General features: G+C 29.6%; 6 protein-coding genes across 11 annotated transcripts; 4 read left to right on the top strand and 2 right to left on the bottom strand.

Moving 5' to 3' along the window:
* The first annotated feature begins 766 nt into the window (after positions 1-766).
* Positions 767-2,739, top strand: LOC103570286 (60S ribosomal protein L27a). Its single transcript, XM_008547982.3, has 7 exons — positions 767-802; positions 1,043-1,106; positions 1,308-1,405; positions 1,483-1,635; positions 1,884-2,018; positions 2,277-2,295; positions 2,664-2,739. The coding sequence occupies exons 1-5, from the start codon at positions 800-802 to the stop codon at positions 2,010-2,012; spliced, it is 447 nt and encodes a 148-aa protein (XP_008546204.1). The 5' UTR covers positions 767-799; the 3' UTR covers positions 2,013-2,018; positions 2,277-2,295; positions 2,664-2,739.
* A 7-nt stretch (positions 2,740-2,746) lies between these two features.
* LOC103570288 (splicing factor 3A subunit 2) lies at positions 2,747-3,970 on the bottom strand. The gene is made up of 2 exons (XM_008547986.3): positions 3,863-3,970; positions 2,747-3,670 (listed from the first exon to the last, which is right to left on the bottom strand). Exon 2 carries the CDS (start codon positions 3,643-3,645, stop codon positions 2,824-2,826), a length of 822 nt encoding a protein of 273 aa, XP_008546208.1. The 5' UTR covers positions 3,646-3,670; positions 3,863-3,970; the 3' UTR covers positions 2,747-2,823.
* Positions 3,971-4,251: 281 nt separating this feature from the next.
* LOC103570287 (conserved uncharacterized protein family 3) lies at positions 4,252-10,297 on the top strand. 2 transcript variants are annotated; one of them, XM_008547983.3, is made up of 7 exons: positions 6,569-6,901; positions 7,027-8,001; positions 8,678-8,859; positions 8,932-9,182; positions 9,415-9,641; positions 9,728-9,833; positions 9,912-10,297. In XM_008547983.3, exons 2-7 carry the CDS (start codon positions 7,878-7,880, stop codon positions 10,180-10,182), a joined length of 1,161 nt encoding a protein of 386 aa, XP_008546205.1. In that variant the 5' UTR covers positions 6,569-6,901; positions 7,027-7,877; the 3' UTR covers positions 10,183-10,297. The 2 variants fall into 2 exon arrangements, with proteins under 2 accessions (XP_014297658.1, XP_008546205.1); XM_014442172.2 differs by lacking the exons at positions 6,569-6,901; positions 7,027-8,001 and adding an exon at positions 4,252-4,326.
* Positions 10,298-10,585: 288 nt separating this feature from the next.
* LOC103570289 (hypothetical protein) lies at positions 10,586-11,781 on the top strand. Its single transcript, XM_008547987.3, has 2 exons — positions 10,586-11,157; positions 11,620-11,781. The coding sequence occupies exons 1-2, from the start codon at positions 10,760-10,762 to the stop codon at positions 11,705-11,707; spliced, it is 486 nt and encodes a 161-aa protein (XP_008546209.1). The 5' UTR covers positions 10,586-10,759; the 3' UTR covers positions 11,708-11,781.
* A 619-nt stretch (positions 11,782-12,400) lies between these two features.
* Positions 12,401-15,874, top strand: LOC103570291 (conserved uncharacterized protein). 4 transcript variants are annotated; one of them, XM_053738544.1, is made up of 5 exons: positions 12,401-12,752; positions 13,049-13,141; positions 14,097-14,292; positions 14,374-14,411; positions 15,042-15,874. In XM_053738544.1, exons 1-5 carry the CDS (start codon positions 12,671-12,673, stop codon positions 15,278-15,280), a joined length of 648 nt encoding a protein of 215 aa, XP_053594519.1. In that variant the 5' UTR covers positions 12,401-12,670; the 3' UTR covers positions 15,281-15,874. The 4 variants fall into 4 exon arrangements, with proteins under 4 accessions (XP_053594519.1, XP_008546210.2, XP_053594518.1 ...); XM_008547988.3 differs by lacking the exon at positions 13,049-13,141 and having other exon boundaries at positions 12,416-12,752; XM_053738543.1 differs by lacking the exon at positions 12,401-12,752 and having other exon boundaries at positions 12,763-13,141.
* Positions 15,875-16,163: 289 nt separating this feature from the next.
* On the bottom strand, positions 16,164-22,679 carry LOC103570293 (calponin homology domain-containing protein DDB_G0272472). Of its 2 annotated transcripts, none has more exons than XM_008547992.3 (5): positions 22,428-22,679; positions 20,063-20,280; positions 19,828-19,985; positions 17,110-19,069; positions 16,164-16,558 (listed from the first exon to the last, which is right to left on the bottom strand). In XM_008547992.3, exons 2-5 carry the CDS (start codon positions 20,141-20,143, stop codon positions 16,466-16,468), a joined length of 2,292 nt encoding a protein of 763 aa, XP_008546214.1. In that variant the 5' UTR covers positions 20,144-20,280; positions 22,428-22,679; the 3' UTR covers positions 16,164-16,465. The 2 variants fall into 2 exon arrangements, with proteins under 2 accessions (XP_008546214.1, XP_008546215.1); XM_008547993.3 differs by having other exon boundaries at positions 20,063-20,127.
* Positions 22,680-22,942: the final 263 nt, after the last annotated feature.

Below are 22,942 nucleotides of genomic sequence, written 5' to 3'. Positions count from 1 at the left end.
GCTAATATTTCAGTTTTTTAAAAATGTGTAAACTGAATTTTTAGTTATTTAAATAGTAGGCATGTGGGAATTGAGTTTAAATCGAATCGATTAGTATATTCGATTCGAAACACGAGTGAGTGTAGCAGACATGAGACGATTTATAAATTTTAAATAAATAAATAAAAGAATTAACACCTGACAGTATCATATTTTTTATTATGAGACTGAAATCCAACGTTAAATAATTTTTGAATTCTTTTTTTAAGGAAAAATTATGAAAAAAAAATATTTTAAAAAAATTACACCCATAGTTTTTTGAATTCTCTAAATGTGCATTTTTTTAGTTTTTTTTTTTTTTTAAATTAAGTCGTTAAAAAAAAAATCTGAGAATTGTTAATTGTCTGGTCACTTCAAAATCATTTTTTTATTTATTATTCTACTTACGTACTCATATTTATTTTATCAAAAACTTAAAAAATGTATATATATATTGGACTTATAATTCAAATTATCTTATAAATATGTTTTTTCCATAAATTGATCCTCAACTTCGCGCGAAATAAATTCAAAAAAATATCATTTTTCCCGCGCCTTTTTTAAAAAATAAAATAAAACAACAGATAAAAAAAAATTATTTTAAATCTCCTAATTTAAATTTATTTATAATTTCTAAAAAAAAAAAAAAGTTTCTAATTCAAATTAAATAAAAAAAATATAATAATCCAAACTCCCGATAGGTAACGTTAGTGACATTTAAAACGCATGCGCCTAAAAATAATCATCCGCATCATTCCTTTTTCTTTACGATTCGATCAAGATGGTGAGTGTCACGATTTTTACTCAAATTTATCCGAAATTATTGCATACATCCGTCTCAAGATAATTTAAAATCTCAATTATTTACTAAAATCAATTACTGTTGTGTTAAAAAATCCTCATAGTTACCCGAAATTTTTATATCATCCCCATTATTTTCAATTATTCCAACCGCGTCAACCCTTCGCTCGCGTGTGTCGTGTAAACATGGCAGCAAAATTTATCTTTTTAAATTTTTTTACAGGCCACCTCGAAAAAGAAGACCAGGAAGCTCCGTGGACATGTAAGCCACGGCCACGGTCGTATTGGTGAGTTTTTTTAATTAATTCAAATTCAAATTTAAATTTTTCATGCGCAACTTTTTTAAAAATTCTAACCTCAGTTTCTCTTCAAATAACTTCTCTCGTAATTAAATAATTAATTAATTAATGTATTGATTTGCCTGGCGTTTACTTGTGCGTTTAATATTTACTGACTAGTAATTAATTTTTTTTTTTAAATTACTTTAGGCAAACATAGAAAACATCCTGGAGGTCGTGGTAACGCCGGAGGTCTGCACCACCACCGTATTAATTTTGACAAATACCATCCTGGATACTTTGGAAAGGTAATTAATTAATTCCCTTGTGTTTTGGTTGGAAATTACTAGTAAATATTAACAATTTTCTTTTTATTTTTCATCAGCTCGGTATGAGAAATTATCACGTGCGCAAAAACTCGACATGGTGTCCAACCCTTAACCTGGATAAATTATGGACTCTTGTTTCGGAGCAAACTAGATTAAGATACAAGGACAATACCAATGGAAAAGTTCCTGTCATCGATCTTTCCAAGGCTGTAAGGACAATTATTTATTAGCGATCATTTTTTGATACTGAAGTTATCCGCTGTCTGATAATTTTTTATTTTTTTCAAAATCAAATAAAAAAAATTGCACCTATAGCTTTTCTTAAATTTCTACAGGTGCATTTTTTTATTTTTTTAAATTAATATGCTGAGAAAAATCTAAAAATTGTCAATTGTCTGATAACTCCAAGATCATTTTTCATGAGTTTTAATTTACAAATATATAATTTTTTTTCTAGGGTTATTATAAACTTTTGGGCAAAGGGCGTCTACCTGATCAACCCGTTATCGTTAAGGCTAAATTCTTCAGTAAGAAAGCAGAAGACAAAATCAAGGCTGTTGGAGGTGCCTGTGTACTCAGCGCTTAATTATCGGTAAATTTTTTTTTATAATACAAAATTTTAATTAATTTTTATCAAGAATAATTTTCAATTTAAATACCAATTAAATGTTGTAATTAATAATAAAGATTAAATGATTGATACTGAACGGGCGGTCTGAATAGTGCGTACAACACTATTTATTACTGTTGATCATGTTCAATAACTGATTTTAAATAAATTTTATTATCAACATTCAAAAATAAAAAAGAAAAACAAATTTATTAATTTTTGTTTTTATTTTTTTTTCAGATTGCCGAGAATTTGAGTGGTACGTCTGTTTTTTATTATAATTGATTAATAAACGCAGTCATTAGTGCTCGAATAACTTTAATAAATTTTTTCAAAAATATTTCTAAATCTTGAATCAAAATTTTATCAAAATACCATCTGTTAGTTGATACGCCATTGCTTATCTACGTCCTTAATAAAAATTGTATTCGACTTGGTCTAAAAATAATAATTATTTATTTTAAAAAATGTTTATTATGATGATAATGTGAACGGGCGGTCTTAAAGTGCGTACATCACTTTCACCCATGTAGATTCGTTCATTTCTGATATCTAATTATTCAAAAATAATTATCAATTTTTTTTTCTATACAACTAAATTACCAAAAATTTTGATTATTTTTTCAGAGACCCGAAGACCTGTCTACAAATGTATAATAACCATGAATCCTTGATAAAAATAAAATGTTTTTCAATAACAAGACCTCGAGTATTTATTTCAATAAAATTTTTATTTATCATAAATTATTAAGTGACATTTATTAGTAGTAAAAAAAGAAATAAACTTTTAGCCTAAATGTGGAGGTGGGGGTGGGATTTGAACCCCACCTAGCATTGCCGGAGGAGGAGGGACTGGGTTGAACATCGGAGGTCTAGGCGGTGGAGGCACTGGCATCATCGGCTGACCAAGTCCTGGTCTGATCAACGGCACCGGAGGCGGTGGAATTTTTCCTACAGTCGGTTTCTCATTTTTGAACGCAAACTGTAAGAAAAATTGCTTCGTGTCCTTGTTCCAGTAAGTCCAGAATTTACCCTCAGCCTTTTCGACTTCTCTACTCGGTACTTTGAACGCAACAGTTTCATACGGCTCGGCTGCGAATAAAAGATACTGCCATTTACGGTCAGGTGGTTCCACTCTTTGCTCATAAGCTGACATGAATCTGTGCCGTGGTATCACACTGTCAGCAACTTCTGGATAGTCGACTTGAAACAGTAGACTCTGCTGTCCTGTTTCTGGGTCTCGTTGTTTAGTGACTCGGTAACCCGGACGTCCGATTTTTACAAATTTCTTCGGCTCGACCCGGGGTTTTTCCGGCGCCAATGTTTGCGGCGCTTCTTTGGCTTCTTTTGCAGCACGTCGTGCTAAATTCGCTTGATGTTTTTTACCCTGGGTATGGGCTAAATAACTGCCCTCGTTGTTGTGTAACGTCAAACAGAGTTTGCATTCATAAGATCCTAAATGATTCTTCATAAAATATGGATCTTTGTTTAGATCGATTGTCTCTAATGCCAACTGACGTAGACGTTCGCGACGATCACGATTACTTTCTGACCATGATGCTACACCTCCGCCACCGGTTTTACCACCCGGACGATTTTGAAAATCCATTTTTGGTTTTTTTTTATTCAATCAACTGCAAAAAAAAATTTAGTTTTTTTTACTCAGTTTTTTTTTTTTTTTTAAATTAATAAATTTTTTTTCTAGGGTTGATAATAAAAATATTTATTGGAGTTTATAACCTAGAAAATTTTAAGAGTAGTAAAAAAAAAAAAATAAGTAAATAGTTTTTTCTTTTTAAACAAAAAATAGATGACAGTTTACTTACATTTATATATTTATTATTAACAAAAAATTATTTAAAATTTTTAAACACTTCTACGAGTAGACACTTCACAATTAAAGTTTATTTTATATGTTCTGTAGAATAGGTAGCATTTTTTTTTAAACCGTAAACATTTAGTGTAATAGCTCCACCTGGTGAAGATAATTGTAAAAAAATATTTGAATTATTACCAACTGTGTGTAGGGAATATTTAGTCTCTACTCTAGGGGTAAAGTAAATTTCTTTAATAGCAAGCTTTTACCTAAGTCCTACCCAAGTCGAAATGTGAGACGTAACTTGAAGGCATCCCTGATAGCCAAGTTGGCGAGAAACTGACGAGAAACTTGCAGCCGCAACTGGACACTAAGTTGACCACCAACAGTTGGTACCTCCAATAGTTGATGGACATTTTCTGAGAAAGTTGGTGGCAAAAGTTGCTTGCAAAAGTTGGTGATCATAAGTTGACGGTAAGTTTACTTTCAATTTCCTCAAAAACTTGCATTTCAGTTGCGGCTCCATACTGGCGTCAACTTTCTGAGAAAATTGGTGGTAACTTGTAGCCAAAAGTTTCAAAATCTAAAGTTGTTGACAACTTGTCGTCAAGTTGGTCGGAAACTAATGAATGACCAACTTTTTCACGATCAATTCGTGCTATCAAGGGCAGTGTCTATCTAACGAGTCACGCTATGGCCCGTGATTGCAAGAGAAATTACGAGACAGGTTACATACAGGGGACTATGGCTAATTTTAATATCGTCTTTTATATGCATCAAAATATAACAAATTAGAATTCTTAATATTTTATTATATGTTTACAAGTTAACAGTTTTTTAGAACATGGAGAATTTTTTTCTATTATGTAGTTATACTACTACCCTGGTGGAAATATTTCTCGTTAGAAAGTCAGAATAATTCTTGTAAAACTCTGAATAAAACTTTTAAAAGTCTTACTTTCGTTTTAAATCCCTTTTTTAAATCAGGGTTCTCTGAAAATTTCTGAAAAAGAATGAAAAAGTCTGTTGAATTTTTTATATGTAATTTAAAGGGAGAAATCTCCAAAATATTTGGACTCTTCCAGAAGAGTTTCTCAGATTTATTCAAAAATGTATACAGTCAATTGTGATATAATTGTTAAGGATATGAATTTTTATATTATGATTTTCTTACATTACTATTCACATTTGCGTTCTGTAATTAACATAGTCTAGCATTCCGATATGACACCATAAAATTTCGCGCAAAAAATTTATCCATGTAGTTTTCAGAAGTATGATATGAAATATCCAGAACTCTAGATATTGTTTCAATTCCATTCAATTTTAAATTTAGACTCGTTCTCTTTGTATAGAAAGGGTTCATTTCAATCGAATATTAATGAAATACTATTCAAAATGATGCTTTTATTACACTTTATAACTTAATAGTCTGATCACTTCCGTCCCAATATATGGTCAATATTTTTCTTACAATGTCATTTTACTCCCATCCTCCTCGCCATGATGAATTTCGAAAGTTTTTATCATTAATTTTATCAATTAATTCTTGAGTAACATAATCGGCTAAAACAATAGTCAATGCTCGTTTTGAAAATTGAAACATTTCAGTCATTAAATGATTTACAGGACGAACACAAGTATTCCCTATTTTATAACCACCGTCTTTTACGATATCACGACGGTCATTATCAGATACACTAATATCGATAATGTTGCAATGTCGAGAAGTAATTAAACTATTCAATACTGATTGGAGAATAAACGCTTGTATATGATGTATATTATATATATGACTGTCTACCCGCTGATTCACCTGATTATCAATTGCACATCGCGTATTAATATTAAACGCGCATTCGAAGAACGAAGGGTCCGCACTTGCTAGTAAAATTCTATTACGATACATTCCAATAGGATCATTGAGATCCCAGTTCTTTACCAATCGCCATCCACCCCAAACATCATCAATGTAGTTATCAATAATTTTACAATTATTTATTGTAGCATTGGGCACTGCTGTATGCTCTGATTGTATGAACATTATTATAAATTCGCCAGGGTTGTCATCCAAAAATTTATCAGTTACAAACAAAATATTATGCAACTTCAGATTTAAATAAGTGTGACTTGCGATAATTTTAAAGTACTTTGATTTTGATGGACGTACACTGATATCTAAAACTCTAATTCCATACTTCAATTGCTGCTCAATATTCAATTCTTGAGTACGTAATTTTTCGTCTTCTGCATTATAAGATAGTGATAAATGCGTTCCAATAAATGCAAGATTGTTCAATTTTTTTGAATCTGGCAATCTGGCTAAATATTTATTACTTTCCATATACGGTTTATATGTAAATTTTGCACAACCACACGTTTGAACCGGATTATAAACTATCATAGAACAAAATACTATCAGAAAAAATATTACTTCTTTAGACATATTGAACGATATTCAATGACTTATCTTTCGTGATTGAAATAGAATTGTTGTTGAACTTGTGGCTATACAGCAATCACAATTTTTATGTTGTTATAAATAGATTCTATTTGTTTTAGCCTACAATTTAGAGCAGTGACATTAATTTTATTAACAGCTATGTCATAAAGTTGCTATACTTAAAACATAATAATTTTTTTCCAACCATTATTAGTTTCAAAATATTATGTATTATTTTTTTATAAATCATCGGTATTCAAAATCAGGGTTTTTTTTTATATTTCGAAAGTATTGTTGTCCTAGTAAGAGAATAGACCTCGGAAATTGCCCTCACTACCGAACATTTATGAACTGCACACACGTACAGAAATGGGAAAACATTTAGCACATAAAACATCAACACTCGGAGTAAAAACCGACGACACCCAAAGTCCAATCTCTTGGCGGGATGACAATATAGTCGTAAGGCTTATCAAAAACTTTACATTGAATTGTGACGCTGACTCGCAACTTCCCACTGTTTTCTGGACTTTTCAATATTAAATTGCAACGGATATAATTTGAATCACTGGAGATACCCGAACAATTTCAAATTTTCCATCTGAGGTTAGGTTCAAGACAACATAGATTGTTGGACGTTATTGGTCTGGGTTCGATTCCCAGTTCAGGCTATCTATATTTTTCTCAATTTATCTATAAATTGTCTTATTTAAAAGGTTTGCATGTTTTAGGTTTCCACTATATTAAATTGGGGACATTATTAAGACAACAAAAAGCTATGTTTACCATGGTCCTACCCTCGCAGTTTTGAATCACCTTGGAAACACGATGGAATCACGGCGGTTACACGGTGGGTTTTTTTGTGTATACACGGTGTTTCCACGATGGTTACACGGTGTACTCACCGTGGAATCATGGTGATAACATGATAAAAAACCCACCGTGTTTCCAGGGTGATTCAAAACCGCGAGGGTAGGAATAGGATAGCTAATCTAGTCAACGAACACAACCAAGGTTCTAACTTCTTCGAGGATTCAATGTCTGCATTTATAACAAAGATCAAAACTCTAATACTAAACAACTAATACATGTACAATGTCACCAATCTTAAAATTAAATTAGTCTCGTGTTCATTATTTATGTTTACACTAATATTATATATCACTTATAATATATCATTGTTCTTTTTAATGTATACTGCCAATTGGCGTTCTTTTGCAATAAATAAATAAATTGATATTGAAAAAACGATAGGGAAAGAATGACATTTCCGGCCATTAAACGAAACACCACGCTCGTTAATAGTTCAAGATTACAATGTATTTAATAAAGCTATTTTGATAAATCCAATAAAAGCATAATTATATTAGGAAAAATGAATTGCCTACGGTATGTTTGTAACGTGTGTTGAAAAATGCAATCTATTGCTTCAGGGTAACAATAAAAAATATTGACACGTAGTCTTTGAGTATTTAATACTGTGGATTTTGTTTTATTTTTAATCATTAATTGGAACGCGTTCTATAGCAATTACTTAAAGCACTATTACGAAGATAATCTTAGAAATAAATCCAGCGATATCATGAAATACTACGTTGGCTTATTTAGTATGTCGATTTGGATTATTGTTGTGATTCTAATCATTAATATACCATTAATAATATCCTTAGTTGCAATATCTAAAGGTGATCCTGATAATTGGCAAGGTATTTATGTATAAATATTGTCTTTAATATCGCGATTACTATGACTTGATTAGAAAAGGTGTTTTTGCACTTCTTGCAATGGGATTTCGAGTTTTACTGATTATTTTTTAAAGCAGCCTATTTCCGGTCAGTGCCAATTACCGTATAAAAAATATACCTTAGCTATTTTAACGTAGATAAAACCATGTTTTACATTGATCCGTTAACTATTTTGATATCCGTTTCGACTATTGCGCAATAACATTTTCATTTTCAATATTTGAAAAATAACTATTGTAAAACTATTATAAACCCAAGCGGATTTCAATTACGATATTTACCGTAAGTTGCCATAAAATACCGTAATTTACAGTATTCGGTATAATTACCGTACAATACGGTATGATACCTAAAGATACGACATTTTAGAGCAAATTTGTCGCGATACTGCGGTATTTTAGGTAAAAAAGCGTTATTTTACAGCAAATTTGCGGTAACATTGAGCTATTTTACTGTGCAATACCGTTTTGTGGTAATTTAAGCTGTTTTGCATGTTATGCTGTAAATTACAGCATTTTACTGCGAATTACCCACATTTGCCACAAATTACCGCAAAATGCAGCAAATTTGCAGTAAATTTCGATATTTTAGGTAAAATACGGTGATCATCACTCTTCATTACTTTTTTTTGTCTAAGGTGCAAATGCATATTTCAATAGTATATACATAGTCATGATCGACGAGACAAATTTAAACAATGATGGATATTGTGCTGGTGATTGTTCAGCACTCGACACTAACTCTACGAAACATCATGATGCTAATTTGAGTCATCCAAATAATTGTTTTGGCTCAATTCGTAAATGCTGGCTAGAAAAAGTAATGATATAATAAACAAATAATGATTTGAACATCAGTTTCTAAATAATTTTATTCCGTTTCGTAAATCAGGGATCAAATGAACGAGCTCAGGCATATATTGATTATAAAAAGATGGAAGCACGTCATATTATGGTACATCCTTTGGGTGGAACTTATTTGATTGACCGTGCTGCTTTACAGCCATATAAATATAAATATGAGCATACAGGGGGTACTTGTGGATGTCTATGTGAACGTACTTACAATCCAGATTTTTATACTCCACGTGGTGAACTACTCGATTCATTTTGTTTTGATGCTTCACATGTAGATTTTGGTTTGTTAGTATTGTCTTTCTTTAAGTATTCTTGTATTGTTTTCTGTATTCTACTTCTACTTATTAACGCGCTGAAAAATTCAGCATACATAAATAAAATAGTATATTGTGTGACAAGGAATGAAACAAAACGATTTCAAACCAGGGTGAAGGCTGCCATATACGCGAAGGCTGACTTCACCCTCGTCTGAAATCGTGTTCCATCCTGGGTTCCTAATAAAAAAGTATATTTTTAGTGTTGCTACTGGTGTGAGATTTAAAAGATACAATAACATAATACATCTCGAACACCAACAAGGAAAATTAAAACATGGAAAAATTGATGCAAAAACAGTTACCTGGAAAATTTCAAATCATTGTACTTTTTCACGAAAAGTAATTGATGATTTCGATGGTTTCCGTTACCGAGCGTTAGAAATTGTATTAGAAGATATGATTTTAGATAGTGATGCTGTTGTGACAGGTCTGTATCACACGCAGTGATATTATGAACAATAATAAACGATCAAAAGTTACCTATATACTGATACAATAATAACATTACTTTAGGTGTAACATTTACTAAATCATTAGTTGGTCATCATATAGAAAATGATGGTGATATCAGTACCAGCAGATATAAAGAAATAAAATTCAGTCAATGTCAAAAAAACAGGTTATTAATCACATAAACGTTATATATTTACGAGCGTTAGAATTCTCAAGAAATTCGGTATAAATTATCTTTTTACAGAACGATCGATTTGGTGCATAGTGCACGGTTTTTACTGCCGTCTACATCTTTATTGGGACAAAATAAACAACTGAGTGAATCCTGCAAACATCATATATTGTTCGGGGGAACTTCTTGGAATATTGCTCAGATACAACATGTCGTACCATTTGTGGACCTACAGGAAATCGTTACGAACCCACCGTCACCTATTAAGGGTATTGGCTGGTATTATCGTGGTCAACCTGGATATGGTGGATTCCTAGCTCTGAAAATTTTCACAAATTTATAATAAGGCAGTTGTCAAATAAACTTTCATTGTAATTCTATATATTTTATTTACTAATGTCATATCAGTTGTAAAATATTTCTCAAAATAAAACAAATGAACTCTATGTCCACTATTTATTGATACGCGTAAAATGAGCGGCACTGTGGGTAAGTGTGCGCAAATCCATTCATTTCAGACTGAAATGCATGGGTTTGCGCACACTTGCCCCACATGACTCTATCACTGTGCTTATTTTGATTGTGGGTTAATTTTTTAAACTAAATTTATCTCAAAATCTGTTTCAGAAAATAGAACATTTCGAAATTAAAGACTGAAATCTTACTTACATTATATTATTATTTTTTAATTACGTTGCTTATTATTTTTTTTAATGCGTCATCGTATGCCGACACAAGTCGTTCCGTATCTCAGTTAATTAGTTATAGCCTATGACAACCATTCCGTGCTGCTTATTATCGTATTTATCTTCATTATGTTAGAATATCCGATTATTTTATACTAATTTGTGGTAGAAAAAGTATTCAATAGTAAAAAAAAAAAATTGTGGAAAAACTAAAAGTAGTTAATTATCTATAAAATGATTTATAAAATTGTTCTTATTTGCATAACATTACAAGTGACTATTACTCGAGCTAATGAAGAAGATATTCAGCTGACGCTTCCGAAAAATAACTCAGAAGTTGAGTATTTTGTGCAGAAAGGAATTAATAAATTTTTTGATTACCTCCAAGAAAATTTTTTTAAAAATGAGACGACTAAGATGAATAACTCAACAATAGTTAAAGAAGTAAACAATAGTCTTCTCAAAATTGTTGGGAAAGAAAGGCAGTATCATATAAATGTGAAGTATCCTGTAAAAAAGGAAGTGTTAGATGAGCAGTATCGCTTCGCAAATCCATATTACGATTGTGTGATTGATGTTAAGACAATGGCTGATGAACCTATTGAAATTTGTTGCTACTATTACTATGACGCGTAAGCATTTCATATTTATATATATATGATTTATACACTGTGAAAAGTTTCCAACAAATTTTACTATGGGTGCATTGTAACACCGGACCATAAGAAAACTGGCACAAAATTTACAACAGTGTTCCATAGTAAACGGTATGCGCAGACGACACGATTGGGACCTATGCGCATACGTTTACTATGGGACGCTTGTAAATTTTGTACCAGTTTTCTTATGGTCCGGGGTTACAATGCACCCATAGGAAAATTTAATGGGAATTTTTCACAGTGTAGCTATAAGCTATTAGATATAGAAAATTAATTAAATAGTATATTATATACCGAGGATGAAAAATAGGACATTCCAACACGTGTGTAATTGTCTATCCAAAACGAAGGCATGGGTAACAAATACGCGGATTGGGTGTAAAATTGGAACAAAGTACAAAATTTTGTTATACGTTCATATTTTTTATTTTGCAGGACCTGCTTCTCATACTATTGTACACAGAGACCGCATATGGTTACAACTTGCGATCAGAAGACTGTTTTAATAGAAAGACAAAATTAAAAGATAGATGGCGCTCTAATATGTTAAGAAAATATTACAAAAATAAAATACAATTTTAATGAAAATAAAAAAAAATGGCGGCTAAATTTTTTCATGAATTAGCAGTTTTAAGCTTTTATTAAGTGTATTGTTTAAGTCCTTGTATTTAGAAACATCCGTACATATTGAAGTCACAGATTTTTTAAAAAAATTTTTTTTAAATTCCCTTAAGAAAATTGAAAATTAAAAAAAAAAGAAAGTTATTGGTTTTTTTCCAATTAATCGACATCTAGTAATCTGAACCAGGTTCGCATGGTGAGGTTTTCCATGGGAAAAGACTCATAAAAAATTTATATAGGAATCAATGCTAGTTTTCTATAAGAAACTATATGAAAATCTATTCGAAAATGCCATGTGAGAACTTAAGCTGGATTCCTACGTGGATTTTTTAGATAAGGTATAAAAATGTTTATTTTTTTAACGCGTAGATTGTAAGTTCACATTATCTGTATATACATGTGTACATATATATATATATATATATATATATATATATATATATATATATATATATATATATATATATATATATATATATATATATATATATTAAGCATTCCAATATTAACTTAAAATCTACGCGTTAAAAGAATAAGCTTATCTTTAAACTCAAAAAAATTCCACCTCGACATCTCATAATTACACATAATAACAATAATAAAAATAGTAGTAACAATGATAACGATAATAATAACTCAATAACAATTAGTGAGAGTATATATAATGAAGATTTAGTCATTAAAACACTTAGCAACAAACCAGTCATCAGTTCAATTTGTTTCTTATAAATTAAAAAAATTATAAAAAGGACAAAATGTGTCTGAAAAATATATTGATCGTTTTTTTCATAGTAGTCTACTCTCCGAAGTCTTACGCCTTGAAGCGCTCGGTCATGGTCACCGAGTTCTAAAATAGTTTAGAACTATGTCTTTTGCGCCATCTACTGATATCTTCAAGAGCTCTGAGACAATATTTTACAGAACGATTTTTAATAGGGTTCAAAGTAGTAAGTAATTCCTGATTACACGAGTTGATCGTGAAAAAGTTGGTCATTCATTAGTTTCCGATCAACTTGACAACAAGTTATCGACAACTTCAGCTTTTGCAACTTTTGGCTACAAGTTACCGCCAACTTTCTCAGAAAGTTGGCGCCAGTATGGAGCCGCAACTGGAATGCAAGTTTCTGAGACAATTGAAAGGAAACTTACCGTCAACTTATGATTGCCAACTTTTGCCACCAACTTTCTCAGAAAGTAACCGTCAACTTTTTGGATTTACAACTTTTGCCACTAATTTTCTCAGAAAATGTCTATCAACTTTTGGAGGTACCAACAGTTGGCGGCCAACTTGGTGTCCAGTTGCGGCTGCAAGTTTCTCGTCAACTTGGCTATCAGGGTATATCGTTTCTGAAAATCAGTAACCTTTTATTCATTTAAAATATTGGTTTATAATCTGTTATAATTAATATCAGTCAAAAAAAAATTTCAGGGATAAATTATAATTAAAAGTAACATCTTGTGTCATCACTAAATATATGACTTTTTTTTATAGATATATTCTATTTAATTTTTATATTCATAAAAAAAAAATTTCTGTCGTTAGATCTCATTATAGAAATTTTTGAATGAAAAAATAGAGACTTCCTGGTAAAAAAAAATATTGATAACTTTTATGTGAAAGTAAATTTAAAAAATGCACTCATGCACTCTTATTATAGCCATTTTTTAAATAATTATAGTTTGCTATACATTCTGAAAATTTTAATAAAAAAAAGGGCGTAGAAGAGAATAAAAATAGATTTTTCTGTTTTTTTTTTTTTTTTTCATATTATTATATATATTGATGAAAATATTTTTTAATAAGAAAAAATAAATAGAATAAGGCACGTAAAGGAGTATGATTTAAAAAAGTAATATTCCCGATTGAAAAACAGTTTTTACGCAGAGCTATCGATTGTTGAAGCTTTCGAGTGTCGTATGTCTGCTATATTCACACAGATTGTTTTCTAGATATTGATATGCTGTTTACTCTCACCTATTTTTATATATCATAATTAGAATCGTAGTTTTGTTTTTTAACACTAACTAAAAATTACCAAATCATATTAATAAATTTATTTAAAAATGGGCATGAAAGAAATAAACACTTGGGTTTTGATACGAAGATACGATAAACTTGGTAATTGTATATTCTTTCATTAAAAAAATAATATTTGCTATTTGTAAGACACAATACGTAAATAATTTATACATACACTCCCTGTTTGAAAATATTGATTGAAAAGAATTAAAAATGATGAAATTCGAATTCTTATCTATATAATTATATCTAATGATTATAATTTTTTTAGAATCTGATGCAGCAAAATTGCAAACAAGCTTACAGAAGTTAACATTAGGCCATAATTTAATTCCGGACGAATTAAAATCAGTGATTTATAGATCGATTGATATTGAGGATGATAGCTCACGAGTACTTAAAGTTCGACGGTTTGACAATAATCTGATCCCAATGTCAACTTTATTAAATGGATCATCTTCTGAAAAGTATTTTTTAATTATTTCTTCTTATAAATAAATAAATAAATAAATATTCATTAATTAATTTAATATGATTTTGTTTTTCAGACCGTTTATTATAGACGTCGTTGGGGTTCATCAATTTTGTAATTACTATTAGTATTAAAGTATAGTGTTGCTAATCTCAAAGACGGGTTACAATAAAAATAGGAATCAATGACGATGTACGAAAAAAAACTTTGAATTAAAAATGATTACTGTAAATGCGTAGAAATTATTTTCCACGTGTACAGTAGTTCAAATTTTTGTTCACAATTTGAAATTTTAAATAAGATTGTCCTGGTGTCCCGAAAATGTCGGAATTTAGGTCTAATTCCATGAGAATATTGACAATTCTCATAAAGATCACTGACAATTTAAAAATTTTAATGAAGTTTCAAAAATTTGTAAAACTTTAAACCTAAAAATGCGTAACTCTCTTTTTTTGAAAGTTTTTTGACCAATTTATTTGAAAGGTATAAGATCTCTAATTACACTTTTTTTAAACCTGAGGTAATTAGTCACCCTATGTAACCGTTAACGATTAAGACATTCGCCTTTTTGGCGCGAATTTTTCTTTTATTTTCAGTCAGAATAATTCTACCATTTGATTAGCAAAAAAAAACAAAAATTCCCGCCTTTTTGAGTTTAGCAACATCATAAACCTTTTTTTGTCAATGTAATTATAAAATTTTAGTTTACTTTGACCAGCTGAATAATAAACAATAAATTTTCAGGTCCAGTCGAAAGTCGTACAATTTTACCGAGTTACATCGATGCGATACAATCTAAATTTACAGATTTAGAAAATCGTGTCAAATCAGCAGAAACGTCATTGCCAAATTTAAATGATAAGTATGTAAAGTCAATTGAAGATGCAGCAACTGAATTATCTACTTGTCTTCATTTTCTTGATCGCCGTCTTGATGAACTCATTCCGAATTCATGGCAATCACAACTTAATTCATCAGCTTAATTAAAAAAAAACAAATTAAATATGGGGCAAATTACCCCAAATTTTTTCGGACTATATTCTGCTCATTTCTTCTTTTTTTTTATTTCATAACCTCATTCGCTGTCTTTTCTCATCTTTTTTGCCACACTTAGCAATCGCGAAGCGCGTTAGTGGGCAAGACTTCAGACAGATGGCAGTCTGACGTTTATATGGAACGAACCTCAAAGAACAATGCCATGAAGACTAGAGAAGTCTAGTCTCCATATGCAATGTATTATCTCAACTTGTGAAAAATAATTAATTTGCTTACTGTGGGATTCGAACCTAAGCCTTGTCAGTACTTGACTAGGACAAGATTGTTGTCCGCTTGACAACAAGCCCTGGTTCACCATAAAAATATTATTTTCGGGAAAAAATAACAATTAGCAATAAAAACATGAATTTATTTTTATTTAAACCAATTGAAAATTATTTATGTATAAAAAACAATTATTCACAGTGTTAACATATTATTTATTTTATAAACTATAAATATAAATAAATTATTAATACATTTTAAAATTATTTACATGTAAAAACAAATAATAATAAAAACTATTGTTATCTAATATGGAATATATTGAGTCAATTTTTATTTTTATCAAATTTGAAAAAAACAAATGGATGTATTTCGGATACTTTTATACACATAAATTTTGTATCTATGAATTTGCGATGATAAATTAAAATATAATTTTCATGATAAAACGAAAAAATGATGAATATTTTAGTATATTTTAAATAAAACATTTTTATATATTACTCTTTTTTAAAATAAAAAAAAAACTATAATAAAACAAAGTATTAAAAATTAAAATTAGTAATTAAAATATATATAAACTTTTGATAAATTTTTAAACAATGTTTTTTTTTTTAATTTATTTTTTGTTTCAACTACAAAACTCTGTAGAAAAATATCAATATATTGTTTATGTCAGTTTTTTAAAAATATTTATAGATTTAAATTAATGATAAATATATATTCTATTTTATTAAGTCAATTTATATCTTTCGTCCTGTCAGATGTTTAGTTTTTGATTCGTTTCAATGAGTTGTTCCAAACAATTAAACAATTGTTCGATAACTTAGCAAATGGAATTTTTTTTTTCTTTTCATTTAAATACGAACACTTTTTGGTAGTCATTAAACAATGTCGAATTTTTAAACTCAACTTGTTTCTGTATCAGTGTTATCTAGTAACGTTAAATTGACCTCACTATTGATGTCATTGACATTTATTTCTACATTGTAAGTATTCGCCTGTAAACAAATAAAATATAATTAATTATCGCATTTTTTATGTAATACATGACCAAAATAAACTCCTTTAAATGTCTGACATCCTATTGAAATCAGCAGACGTCTAATAATTTTTCGATTTTTTTTAAAATGATGAATTATAAAAAAAAAAAAAATTGTGAAAAATTGCACTTATAGTTCTTTAAATTTTCTACATGTGCATTTTTTTAACTTTTTTTTTTCTTCTAATTGATGTTGAAAAAAAATCCAAAAATTGTCAATTGTCCACTAACTTCAGGATCAGCCTCATAATAGAACATTACGTAAAGAGTAGACTGTTAGCCATTATTCCTTAAGCACAATGTCTAGAATGAGCCTTAAACTATCTAGGAAAGTTGCTAACAACTTGTAGTCAACAATTACAAAAGTTAAAAGTTGTCAAGTTAATCGTAACAAATTGACATCAACTTTCCGACTAGAGTCTTGCTATCATAGATTTGATAAACACAGATCATTTCTGATTGACCGATTAATAAAAAAAAAAAAAGATAATAGAAATAATGAAATCTTACCAAATGTAACGAAGCAACGAACAGTCTCGCAATATTTCCCGGTTCTTCTTCATTTTCCGCGATCTCATGGAAATCCACTTGATGCGTTTCCTTCATTTTCAAACTGTCTAAAATTCTTTTCTCATACTCATCGACATGAAAACTCGGTCTGTTAGCGACCACTTTCAGAGCTTCCATAGTCTCCAGCCATTTAGCAGATTCTTCTTCCCGTTCATTTCTAACATCAAATTCCTTCCTCAATTCTTCCATTTTCCTCTCGATTCTCTCCATCAGACTCTGATCAACAGTAGCTGACTCCGTCTCCTGCAGTCTCTCCGCTAATTCCAAATCTCCAGTTGTTTCGAGATCAGAAAAATCATCAAGGGACCGTGGGGATGAATAGAAACCATCAGAATAACTCGTAAACATTTTATTCCTCTTTGTCTCAATCCTTCTTTCGCTTTGACAATCATCATCGTCTTCCTCATCGATCCTCATGCCATCATCACAGCCTACGTCATCATCCACCAATCTGGACTCATACCCAACCAAATCATCACCGATCATCACAGGACAGTAATTAGCGCGTTCAATTTCTTCAACGAGTTCCTTCTGTTCATTGAACATCCGCTTTATTTCTTGTTTGTTATCAGAAATTAACTTTTTCAACTTTTTATCCCTCAAACTCTCATTGTCGCTCATTAAAAATGACTTAAGTTGATTTTTTTTCCACTCATTGTCCGTCAATTTGCGTTTCTTAGTTTTCCTCGACCCTTTCAAAAGAGCGACATGACAGGGCAGCTTAAATTCCCGTCTCAAACGGGGTAATTTGTCTGGTACACTCGATTCAAATGGTATTGGGTCAAGTATACTGATGTTATCACTATTAGTATTACTATTATTATTATTGTTTGAATCAGAGTTATCTGGAATGGAATTTACTGAACTACGCAATCTCTTAATTGGTGAAAATGATAGACAATCATCAGGATCACCGGATGTGTAACCAGCATCAGTTTCTATCGAGTCACGTGTTCTTGGAATTTTATCAAGACTTTGGTTATTATCACAATTTTCAATTAATTTATTTGAATTTTGTACTTGAGTTTTACTATTTTCAGACTCTACTGATAAATTATTTAATTCTAAACTACTAGACTCTACTTGTGTGCTTTCAGTCACTAATTCTGGGCTTGTCTCTGATTCTTGAGTTCCAATTCCCGATTCTTGAGTCCTATGATTTAAATCTGATAGTGAATCAGGTGTCACATTATCAGATTCATCAATAAGTTCATTACTTGTATCACAATCGATTGGAGTATCGGTGTCTGATGACAGCAATGGTTCATCAGAATCACGACCACTTGAGTCACTGATTGGTGCTGAAAAATCTGAATTTATACGCGAGCTAGGGGTATTGGGATTTGAATTCGATGTCGTTGATCCATAAGCTGATTCAATTGTCGGACTCAACATGCCGTTGGCATGGGTGTCGTAATCGGAACATGAATCAAAATTTTCAAAATTCAAATCGGTTTCTATATTATCAGTATTTGTATCAACATCAAGATTTTGCGGATTAGAATCAACAGAAATTGACTCTGAACTTTCGGAAGTGTAATTAGAACTCGTGGACTGACTAATTGATGGTGTGGACGTAAACTCTAATGGGGTTATTGCATCTATTAGCATACGTGATGTTGATAATTGTTGATTACAACGAAAGTCGTATTTTTTGCCGATTATTTCACCATTGATGTCAATTATGTTGTTGGTGAATGTTTGACGTGTGATGTTTTCTAGTTGAGGGTAACGTTGGTTAATTAGTTTTATTTTTTGAATTTTAGACGGAGTCGATTTTTGAGTTGAATTTTTAATTGTTTCGGATGATAAGTTCAGTAAATCAAAATTTTTGAAATCTATCTGAGTTTTACGGGATCGCCGGGTTGATTTTGTTCCCTTTTCTGCTTCCTCTTCGTGTCTGGAGACAATTCAATTTTTTTATTGTACTAAATAATTATAATAGCCTAAAATTTTCACGCAATTTAAACCATTAAAGTTGTATTCTTAATGAATACAAATAATATTGAAGCAAACGCAAACTAAATGCTTTGAATGCCGGGAAAAAATAAATCAGATCTAACAAAATCTGTTTAGGTTGTCGTAGTAGTTTTGTTAAATTTGTTTTCATAGAAATAGATATATTGATATCCACTTGAGTCTGAGATTAAAAATTTTATATAACTGGAGGAATGAAACAGTTCTGTTCGTCACATACTAGTTTGTTCGTCGCAAGTTGTGTCTGGCTTCGCAAATTCAGTAGGCTGTTATTCTCGGATTCTTTCGCTTATTTAAAAAACAGAATTAGGGCTGATGCCCTTGAAAATTTGTTGATGAAGCATCGAAACAGTAACGATGATACTCAGGAGCGATCGTCGGTAGTCGGACTACCAGGGATCACACCTTGAGCATTTAAACAATAGTATATTACATAACCAGGTCAGTAAAATAAGAAAAGTTTCATATCATATGTAATTATTGCCCAGGCTGACAAACATGTTGTTTGAAACTTTTCTTATTTTAGTGGCCTAGGTATGTAATATACTATTTCTGCTCAACGGAGCTGGAAAGTTGCAACTTCGTTTAGGGCAGCGGTCCAAAAGTTGCTACTTTCCAGCCGGAGAGCAGAAAACGAATATTAATACTAATAATAATGATAAATTTAAGTAATATACTTACTCATGGTTTAAAAAAGACTGTTGTAATGCTGTTGTCTCTTGATACAAAGATTCAACTCGTCTTACATAAACATTTGCTGAATTTTGCAAAACTAATGCAGCTTCACCAAAATTTAAATCTTCTTGTTGATCAAGTAACGTATAATAACTCTCTAGCACCTGTTAAAAAAAAATTATTATTATTACTGTTATCATAACCACTATTAAAATTATAATTAATTATAAATAAGTACGACCTTTGACAGAGGGAAATTCCAATCAGCTAAATCTTTAGCAGGTTTCATCAATTGCGCAGACACATCTTGTAAAGTTGTCATGGTTTTTTAATTGTAATCATTTACAATTAACAATTAGCATATATATAAATAATCAGAAACATATATATATATATATATATATACATATATATATATGTATATATATATATATATTTTTCTGGATTTTTTTGTATTATCTGAAAAATTTTAATTATTAATTGATTATCTGTATAAATTATTTGTGGCAAAGAAATTTAATAAACAGTAAAAATTACTTCGGTTAATTTTTTTTCGTATAATAATTTAAAAAACTACAGTAAAAAAAAAAATTTGATAAATTTAATTGCTTTTATATAGATGATAAATTTTTTAATTGAATGATATTATAAAAAATGACTTTTTTGACTGAAAAAAAAAATGAGATAAAATATAATTTCTATAAAAAATAAAATATTTGAATATATATTTAAGTGAAATCTAATTCGTATCTGCAAAATACTTTTAACTGAACAAATAATCTTTGAAAAGAATAAAGAAAAAATGTGTTATATGTCAATAATGGCGCTAAAACCACCTTATCTAATTATCATTAATCATGATAACATTGGTCTAATTATCACTATCGGTTACAGTAGATGGATGTTAGTGAATTTGTAACATTAGTCATTAGATATTAATAAAAAGAATAAAGAATGACATTTTTTTTTTTCAGACTTAAAAAATTATTTGATAAAAAACTTAAGATTTATATACTTATTTATAGAATTATTTTAAATTACAAAGGAAAGAAATGTTGCAATAAAATATAAATTTTTTTGAATGAAAAAAAAAAAAAAAAAAATTAACAGAAAGTTAATTAATGATTTATTTTAATGAACATTTTTTTGTACTCAAATATTTCAAAATAAATGTTATCAATAATAATTTTGAATTTTTAAATGAAGCTTTCTCAAAACTTCGTCTATCCATGTGGAATTGTATGGGAACCCATAAGGAAAGGTATGAATTTAAATAAGAATCTATAGGAATTAATATAGAAGTGTATGGATTTATATAAGAATCTATGTAGGAAATTATGGGTACATGGATTCCCATTTTGACATGGTACAGATTCCCATGGGAAATCGAACCCATACTAAATTTCCGTGAATTTGGCATGGTATGGATACCCATAGAAACCCATGTGAAAATCTATATCGGAATGCTGGATTTCTATGAGAAACTATATGGGAATATGTGTGATAACGCCATGTGGGAAACCCCATAGAAATCTAGGCTGGATAACCATATAGATTTTTTTGATAGGAAGTTACGTTATTGCTTATCTACAGCCATTTAAAAACATAATATAATCGATTTTTTCTGATAAATTAATATTTCCAATTAACTATATATGTATAAATATATATGTACATGATAGTTATATGATTCATCAAAGTATTTGTGAGATTATCATTCAGTTTTACTGCCTTAAGTGTTTTGCTACTGATACGTACCTAGTTAAAGATTTTAAAAAAATTAATAATTATTCATTGAATTAAATTAAATTAAATTTTTGTCATGATTTTATTTTTTGATATTTTGAAATTTAAAAATAAAAATTAAAAAAATCCTGAAATTAGCAGAAATTTTTTTGATTTTCATAAAAGTCCTTGTAAGTAAATGAAATTTTTTTGAAATTTTTTATATGAAATTTTCATAAGTTTTTTTTGGAAAAATTTTTTTTGTCTACTTTTAGCCTCATCCTGAAATAAGCAGACAGTTAAAAATTTTTTAATTTTTTTTTTTAATCTAAAAAATGCACATGTAGAAAAAAGCAGAGGTTCAAATTTTGAAATTTTTTTTTATAGTTAATAATTTTAAAAAAAAATCAAAAAATTATTAGACCCCGGGTAATTTCATTGTCATAAATTTCAATTCATTTAATAAATCAACTAAAAAATTTATCCATGTGTAATCATAATATATAAAAGACATTTTAAAAATTCAAATTTATGAACAAAAATTCAAAATTCAAAAACTCAAAATTCAAAATTAATTATTTTTTTCAGTGTTCTAATGAATGATATATATTGTTAAAAAAATCATATATAAATGTATGTATATACACAAAATATATAACGAAAATAAACACACCGTTACATTGCGCGGGCCCATGGACGAAATGGTCACTAGATTATAGTTAAATTAGAAAGTGTACCCATAACAAAATATAAATAACTAAAATAATAATGGAAATTCAATATAACATCCCCGCAAACTCGATGCAAAATAACATTATCATATTTAAGTAGTAATTTAACATCTATTTGATAATATATCAATAATTATTATCATACATTACCTTTAATTTAGTAGTAGCGTCATTTAACACCAACTAAAAACTTAAACTCGTTGGCCATTTTTATTTTTCACACTCACGTTAACGTTCATTTATTTATTATTTCGCTCTCACTTTAGCACTTTTTGATTTTGTATCTTTGTTATCTGACACTCATACATTCACATCACAATAACTGGCGGCATATTATTATATAGAAAACTATTTGATAGTGTGTTCATCATACGCAGTATCGTGACCGGAAGACGGACAGAAAGATTTCAATTCCATTCCGCAAATTTTAGTATACATTAGATATATATACATATATGTGATGAGCACATGTGTATGAATATATATCGGTAATAATTTCTTTTAAGATATTGATAAAGAAAAGTTCTGACTTGTCAACGATTGAGAAACAATTATAGGGACAAAATGGCGGCACGTTTGAAGTTTAAATTTGGCGGTAATTTTAAATTATTTAAAATTGTAATTTAATTTTACATTAAATTAATATAATTAATTTATTTAAGTTA

The sequence above is a fragment of the Microplitis demolitor genome, chromosome 4, assembly GCF_026212275.2.
Source record: "Microplitis demolitor isolate Queensland-Clemson2020A chromosome 4, iyMicDemo2.1a, whole genome shotgun sequence".
Lineage (NCBI taxonomy): Eukaryota > Metazoa > Arthropoda > Insecta > Hymenoptera > Braconidae > Microplitis > Microplitis demolitor.
This window is presented reverse-complemented; position numbering and strand designations above follow the sequence as displayed.